At 39.0% G+C, this 8,506-nt stretch overlaps 1 protein-coding gene across 1 annotated transcript; it reads left to right on the top strand.

Moving 5' to 3' along the window:
* The first annotated feature begins 209 nt into the window (after window positions 1-209).
* LOC105564945 (zinc finger protein 613-like) lies at window positions 210-2,411 on the top strand. The gene is made up of 3 exons (XM_012017731.1): window positions 210-354; window positions 587-716; window positions 942-2,411. The coding sequence occupies exons 2-3, from the start codon at window positions 594-596 to the stop codon at window positions 1,821-1,823; spliced, it is 1,005 nt and encodes a 334-aa protein (XP_011873121.1). The 5' UTR covers window positions 210-354; window positions 587-593; the 3' UTR covers window positions 1,824-2,411.
* Window positions 2,412-8,506: the final 6,095 nt, after the last annotated feature.

Genomic DNA, 8,506 nt, shown 5'->3' on the forward strand with positions numbered 1-8,506 from the left:
TCGAACGTAAATATCTATGCCTGTACGAAAGAATTTACAACGCCGAGGAACGTATGCCTCCTTAATAATCCATTTCTGCGAATACGAGGCTATGTTTGCAAACTCGACTTCTCATTTCCGCGACTCCGCTAGGGCTCTTGTTTTCGTGTCGCTCATCAAAGTCGTACCGAGGTCAATCGACCGACGATTCGGAGTTAGATGCGATAAGTCTTGTCAGTCGCGATCGGCATTTCGTACAGAACGTATCATCCTGCCGAGAACCGGCGAATCTGTGAAATAATGTGTCAAAAGTGTTAACTGTAATAACGACAAGTTGCGTTCTGAATCCTGGGCAGGCCTTCGCTTATTCTGGATGTAACTATGATTTAATGTTGTAATTTTTATTTCCTTGTTAAATTATCTAAATGTATTAGGTATCGTTAATATATTTATATTTATTTTTTATTACAATATAATGTTAGATTAATATCAGTTGTGTGTAGTATTTTACATTTGTATATAACTTGAAACTTGTAATCTTTTCTAATTTATTGAAAACTAATATTTAATACAAAATGAATCTTATAATTATTTGTCATTCTTGCAGTACAAATATGAGAATTAAAACAGTTCCAAGACACAGAATGCTCCAAAGCAATATTAAGACTAAGTCAGCATTGAGAAGCTCGTCAGAAGAGAGCGATGCAGATATTGAAAAAAATTATGATTCTATAGAGGTAAGAGATGATCAAGATTCATGCCAGGTATATAATTATTAGATGTTCTATTATACATTGTAGAATTGCTTTTTTAATTACTAGAATTTTTAATAATTATTAGAAAAGTGTAGCTGCGCGATTAAATTACTTAAGAAATTTCGTGTATACGTAAATATAAAAAGTTAGCATGATTTTAACAGTACTTAATTTATTCGATATTAAAACGAATATCTTATTTGACAGGCATACGCGCCACCTTCAAAGATTCTTATTCCAATTGCGACGTTTGCTAGTTCGAACAAAAAGATTACCTTATCTTCATCCACCAGCACATCGCTGTCGCTGATTAACGACGATAATAATAATGTGGAGGTCATGAATCTATCAACAAAGGATACTTCCAATCGTGTTGACGACATCGCGACAGTTACCTCCGTCGAGCCAGAGAACAAACTGAAAGGTTCCTTCCTCTACAAGATCATGACCGATCCAAACTTTCTGAAGAATATACAGAGGAACAAACAGCCGAAGAAATTCTTCTGCGTCTTTTGCCAGAAGGAATTCGCTACGTGTGAGGAATTGGCAAGTCATATGGATGCGAAAAGGAATGAAAGCAACCAGATTGTCTGCTGCGCCTGCAGAAAGACGTTCACCGAGAAGAGGTATCTGAAGTACCATCAGAGATGTCACTCCAACAGGACCAAGTTCACCTGTGACATTTGTACCAAGAAGTATACGAGGCTGGACAACCTGACGAGGCATAACGTGCTGCACGTAAACCCGGACAAGTACTCCTGCACGATCTGTAAGAAGACGTTCACGCGCAAGGATCTGCTCAATAAGCACCGCAAGAGCCATGAGAAGTGTAATCTTTACTGCGTGAAATGCGGCAAGTATTTTAGAAGTATGCTCACGTTAGAAAATCATCAAAAAATACATCGCCAGGCGTCGAGCGCTTCGGCGAATATAGTTGTTTATAAGACTGAGGGTTCCGTTTCGGTTGAGAACCTAATCTGCAAAACTGAGAATTTGGTTTCTGCCGAGCATAAAGTTTACGAAAGTCACGATTCAACTTTAGGTGAGAGTTTAGTTTGCAAAACCGATGATGTAACTCGCAAAACTTAAAATTTACTTTCTGATATCTGTTAGACAAACCAGATACTTAGATACACACACATGTCTGGTCTGATTTCTTATATTTTTTGATAATTAAAGCAAGAATCTTTAAGGCGAGTGTTATCGAGTAAGGTACGACAATACTCTACGAAAAGATATTGTCTTGTTAAACATTTGTTTGTAACACGAGCTAATTATCATAATTTTGTATAATTATTGCTCTTGCATTATTATGTACTTGTTTACTTTATTCTAAAATTCATAGATTTATATAGAAATTTGCAATTTTCATAATCTATTGCGAAACACTATATGTGAAATTAAAATGGATAATTTCTAAATTTGTGCAGTTAATTTATGCAGTTTAATATGCATATACTGATTTAATTTGTTATTTATGTTATCATGGCATCTAATATTTCTTGGAATCATTATCTGTTACTTAATTACTTAACTATATTACATGACGTTACTATTACAACTAATGTCAAATAATCTTATTCGTGTCAACTGCTTTCCATGTTATAATTATGACAAGAATATTAGAATATTATTCTTTTTCTGTATAATAAAAATATACTCGAACTTATACTAAAAGAAAAGTTATCTCTCTTTTATAACATGCTACCTTAGTTTAATTGACAATTCAAAAATTCTAGTCCTCCTTCTCTCGTCTGTTCAGAATATGAGGTAAATGGGAAATACGCCAAATACAATGTGTCTCTCGCGTGTAATCGCTTATATCCAATCACGAGAATTAGAAGGGTCACTTTCTTCAGAAACTCTCGCCGCTCTTCTCGTCCCTTTTGGCTTTGCACGTTCATACATTTTTTTTCTTCATAGCTCTCTTCGCTGTTAACTCTCTTTCTCACTTGCAATTTAATGCAATTAAGTCGAGCGTTAAAATATCGTTCTTAATTCGCCGCCGGCACCCTTTGTTTTAAACGTGGTTTTAGCGCGAACGACTCACGTTGGGGCCTCCCTTTCTCTCTCGCTCTCTCTCTCTCTCCCTGCTCATTCTTGTTCTATCTTTCTCTCTCCCAATCCATCTTTCTCTCTCACTTTCTGTTGTCTTCTCTCTTTTACTAGATGTAGCGTACAATTTCGTTTCTCCGTAAGAAATATACATATGCACGTCATCGTCGCGTTTTCAAGCGCAGTGCATGACTTTGATGCTCTGTTACTACAAACTCTGGCCGTCCTTTACGAAATTCTAATTATTTCTTTTTCAGAATACTTTAGAAATTTCTTGCGGCAACAGAGAAAAATTTTAGCACCTGATGATATTTAAAATTTAGACTTGAGCGAGATAATAAAAAATAAAAATTCTTTGCATGTAATTTACGTCTCTTTGCACACTTGATATGAAATTTTCTTTAAGCACAAAGCGTTTTGATTCCGGATAGAGAAAGAAACTATATTAGAGCACATTAAGAAAGATGGCGTTATGAATTTTTATATTACACACTCTTTTTAAAATACAATTTTCCCCATTTTTCTTTATTTAAACAGCAATTAATTGTCTATATCTAACTTAAATTCTCCTCCATCAATTCCGATCTACTTTTCACTCTGCAGTCGCTGCTGGCTACACTCGTTCCGTATTCCCTTTGTCCCTCGCATCCTGAAGAACTTTGAAAAGGTTTTTTCGCCGCGACATTGAAAGAAAGCTCGACGAAGCACTCAAAGATAGAGCAATAGGAGAGTCCGCCAATTTTCAATGCGTCTAGCTTTCTCTCTCTCCTTCTTCCTTCTGTTATCCTGGAATTCTCCTGTGTCCCTTTGATCCACTTACTCGTCCAACGCGTATCGCGTATGCGGACTCGACCAAAAATGTAACAAAGTTTTCAGGAACGTCCTGGCAGAGAGGCTAGTACAGATTCTGCGGTCTCTTTGGCGAGCGTCGAACTCGGTTCTTGCTAGATGAACGATGTCCTCTCTTCGCCGTCCTCCAGCTACCTTCTCTCTACTGCGATACATTTGAACGTTACCCGAATACTCAAAATAATTATGCGTGATGAGTGACCATACAGACGGTGAAAAACTATATAGCAAAATTATATAGCAAATCTGCTCCATCTTTTCCAAAGACATTCCACAATTTTTATTCATTGCGGATACAATATAGACGGATTTTACAACAATCCTGTTTATAAAATAATTACGCTTTTTTATTTTAATTTTAATTAATTTTTTAGTTGCAAATAATTTGATAAAGTATATATTAAATTTGTTTTATATATTTTTTAGATATTTTCTCTTTCGTTGAAATTGCAATAAATGCTTTTAACCACATTGAATTATAGAATTCTCTTAATAGAGGATTAATCCTAAAACTTGGGAGACAAACACATTTTCTCGATAGACATTTTAAGATTGTTTATCTCCTTACGTTGTTGTTTAATCTCTCCTTGTGCCGAAATTTAAAGCATTATACCGTAGAAGAATCTCTTTGATGTCGCGCTTTACATGCAATATTTACATGCTATCGAGGGAAGACTTTAAACTTCTTAAAGATATTTTGAAGGCCCGGGAGTACTTTCAGCGAGCTTGCTGCATTAAGAATTTAGGGGAGGGGCACAGTGGCATTTATTCATTCAGGCATTAATGAAAAGACTGTATGGCTGGCGCTTTGTGTACAGAAGTCGATGCAAAAGACGAGACACAAACGCTTCGCGCGACTTTTGTACCCATCGATGGCCTCTCAATCACAAAAATTTTAATAAAATCGGTTTTTTTAAACCGTTGTTTCATTTTTAAAACAATTTTTAGATATGTTCAAGATTACATTCTGAAATACCTGTTTTTATTTCAATCAAATGTATCATTAAATTTAGAAGCTTGTAACCGATGCATTCGATCGATTAGCCGCCGTTATATCACACGATATAACATTAATGACACGTTGATATTCCCCGCGCACAGTGCGCACCTAGCTGGGGAACAGGAGGAGCGACGAGAAGTGGAAAATGGGTAAAAACGCATAAGCTAGGGTAGAGACTTCCCCGCAATTTTAAAAACAGCTAAGCATTCTACGTATTTGTTTGAACGCGCACAATGCCATTAGAAGTGCCTTTTAGCCCCTCTATCGTCCTCGCTATCGTCGTCATCGCCGTCGCCGTCGTCGACAACGTCTATGTTGTCGTCTCGCGCGGCCGACTCCTCCCACTACCCTCCTTCAACCCCCTCGGGTCGGAAAATCTGCCCGCGGCGAAACGCAGGGCGTTCTACGTTCGCGGTACTGAGCTTTTTTTCACGGTTTTCGTCTGCCACTTCGACGCTCGTTTTCCCAAATCGCACGCTTGTGCGCACACGTGTTATGCACGCGCGCCACTGCCGCTACTCTCTTCTCAGTTGTGGGGTCACTACGTCTGTCTTTCTGCTTACTGTGAATCGCCGAACGGAAAGCCATCGAGATACCTGGGAGATCAAGTCGGCGTAAAAGAAGAAGAAAGCGTCCTTGCGACTTTGAAGGCGAGTCAATTCTGAGATCAGGTATCTTGATCGGCATACAGTTGCGCTCACACAAATCTTAATCTAGAATATTTTAAGAACGTTGCGGCGATTAAAATTTTTAATCACTCTTTTGACAAAAATTGTAATGAGGATTAGTTTCGCTTCTTTGAATACTGATTTAATCGAAAAATATAAATTAGATATTCTTCACTGCTGCTACACTACACGCTTTGTACTCAAATTTCTTTGTTGTATTTTACTCGCGTCGGCATACCGTGACACGCTTGAGTTTCACCCCTTTACATTAATATTACATCGATGCCGTGTCAAAGAGCGTACCCTTCCTCGTTCTCGCCGTTACCCTTTACGCGTACCCCTTTGCACTTCGATGAACGGCCAGGCAACGTACGACTGCCTCGTGAATAATTACCGGACGAGACGTTAACCGATGGATTTGGAAATTTCTCCAAATGGCTCCAAAAATATCCACATTCCGTTCGTACCATAATTTCCCACGAGTGTTGCCGTATGATAATTAAAAAACGGTGTACTCGCCCGTAAAATTAATTCTTTGCGTTTTTAGCGAACTCAAATTACATTATTCTGTATGAAATGTTTCCCTTCTTTTCTTTTTTTCAAAAATATATCTAGTGCAGTTTGTTTTAACCTGGATATGTGTAACATATACCTATTGTAACTATCGGCTAAAATTCGTTTTACTGTATTTTTGTGCGAGTCGTTATATGCGTGTCATGCATATCGATAGGGAATTTTCAGTGTATTCCAACGTATTTGGCTCACAATCAAGCAGGTAGATTGATTCCGACTGACTTAATCGCAAAGCATTACTAAGAGGGTACAAAATCTCTTACAGAGAAAGAGAGCGCGCGAGAGCGAGAGAGCGAGAGTAAAAAAAAAAGAAATCGCCCCGCTTAGGCAAACGCGGCCAATAATCGCTGATAATTTATTAAGGCAAAAAATGCTGGCGATCCGCCCTACCGGGCTTCTTGCGTTATTTAAGAAAATAAATATTTGATATCTCAAACAAAGACTCGGCTATTCCTCTCCTTGCCGAAGAGTCAAAACGAAGGAACAGGAGGGAGATAAGGGTGAGGCCGCGAGGAGGAAGGACCAAGGATCGCAGCTAAAAAGTGCCGAGGGAGAGGGTCGGTAAGTCTCTCGCCTGCTTAAAGGCGCCGGCGGGGGTGGCGACTCATTGGCCGTGAAATATGGGGTAAAAGGTTCGATAATTGATTACACAGATTTTTTATGCCGCAAGAAGCCTTAATTCTCGCCGCTACCCCTCGGAAATAATTCCGCGCCGGGAAACCTGAGCGACGAGGCCGGAATATCGAGTCCCTACCGCCTCCCCCGTACAAGGGAAGACAATCTCGTGTCGGCCCTTACAACCGGTTCGGAGATTAATCGAAATCGCGATTGCGCTTTTCACGAGCGACAAGAATAAACGGCGTATCGGTGAGGAGATGTCTGCTCTATCGAATGAACGTCTCCGCGATAGTCTCTCGTCTTTTCAGGAGAATCATTTTCGTCTCTGCCAAATATAAACGCGATAATGTTCATGGATAATGACGAGTTCTCTTCTGATTTATCGCTTTCTATCTTTTCGAAAAAGTTAACTTGCCTCCGATTACTTTATTTATACTTAAGGTAAGGTGACCAAATGCGAATCAACAATTTGATGAGTCGCTAATAAGCGACACAAAAACACGCCTTTTACGGTATCGACGATATAGCATAAAGTTGTAAATATATAAAAGAGCAAAATTTAAGCAAATTACTCTTTAAAGTGTCGCTCATTAGCGATTCATCACATTTTTGATCCGAATTTGTTCACCTCGCCCTATATTTTTCGATGAATTTTTTTTTCGTAATCAATAAAACCATCCCCTTTACAACATAATTATTCGTACCATACGATAAATGAAATCACAATGAAATGATGCTTCTGTCACTTGCGCGATGCGCTTATACACAGATATATTCCGCAACTTTACACATAAGCTAAAAAAAAACGCAGAAAATATTACTCGCGACTATTCGCACGTGAAAAAATCAACTAAAATCAACATCAAAGAACTGATTCGAATAATTCCTCAGCGACCCGTCATGTGCGTCGTTATTACAGTGCCGTTGATCCGAGGCTGATACGTGAGAGCCAATATAGTAACAATGCCTCCTATTACACGAAGGGTGAGCGGCATATTTTCTGTGCGAAGAAACACGGGTCCTAATATTAATTTTTATCGAGGCCCAAAGCCGAGGGGGCACAATAGGGGAAGCTCTCGCGGTGCGCGCACCAGAGACGCGTATATTGATTAAAGTGTGGACCGACGGCCGAGGAACGCTTTGTCTCGCCGTGAAAAATCATTGCCACGCTAATTCAAAAACATCGAAGCTGGCGAGAGAGGCTGTTCAAGTGACAGAGAAAGACACCGAGGGATAGAAGGGGAGAGGCGATTTGGATACCTCCTCCCTCCCTCTGTATGACCGTTCGATGGAAAAATATTGCGTCTCCGATACCGATAGCCTCTCGACTGCTTTGTTATTATACTAATTAAATTGTTTACCCTGTCCCTCTTGCTCTTCCTTTCTCTTTCTTTCTGTCTCTATTTTTTGCCTCCTCCACTTCGCCCGACCACATCGCCCCGCGCCAGTCGTTTGAACTTTTTCTCCTCGCCGCCGATTCCGCGGGGTTTCGCTATCGATATCTCGCAAAATGTACTAATTAATTGGGCGCGAAGGTTACTTGTTCTCAGAGTCGATCGATGTTTCGTATTCGGGTATATTTAGCTTAGCATATTCGCGTTTATTGTCATCGTAAATATTACTTATCTATTCCTACAATAGTACTTACAGTGCCAATATTTTTTACGTATAATAGATTATATATTAATTATTAATTCCTTCTATCTAGGAAGATAATTGATTGTAGCAATATATTTGCCATCTTAATAATAATTTAGTTTGTCCTTATCGCTCGTTTACGCATTTCCCGTATGAAATAATATACGCTCGCCGCTCCTGAACATATAAAAATGTTCTTTCGGTCATATGGAATACATAATTGCTTCATCGTGCGTATTATTAACAAGCACGCTTTTCCCGAATCTGGTTTCCAGAGAAGAATTAAATTAGCATAAGAGCCCTTGGATACGGCAGAGGATGGATAATTCAATGATACCGCAGTGTTACATTTCAAACATTCGTTTTAATTA

The sequence above is a fragment of the Vollenhovia emeryi genome, unplaced genomic scaffold (genome assembly GCF_000949405.1).
Source record: "Vollenhovia emeryi isolate VEMERY1.0 unplaced genomic scaffold, V.emery_V1.0 DF939157.1, whole genome shotgun sequence".
Taxonomy (NCBI): domain Eukaryota; kingdom Metazoa; phylum Arthropoda; class Insecta; order Hymenoptera; family Formicidae; genus Vollenhovia; species Vollenhovia emeryi.

Excerpts from the sequence above, each read along its gene's own strand:
- LOC105564945 (XM_012017731.1), top strand. The coding sequence starts at position 594 with ATGAGAATTAAAACAGTTCCAAGACACAGAATGCTCCAAAGCAATATT. Across the intron at positions 717-941 it reads AAAATTATGATTCTATAGAG|GCATACGCGCCACCTTCAAA; the intron begins GTAAGAGATGAT and ends CTTATTTGACAG.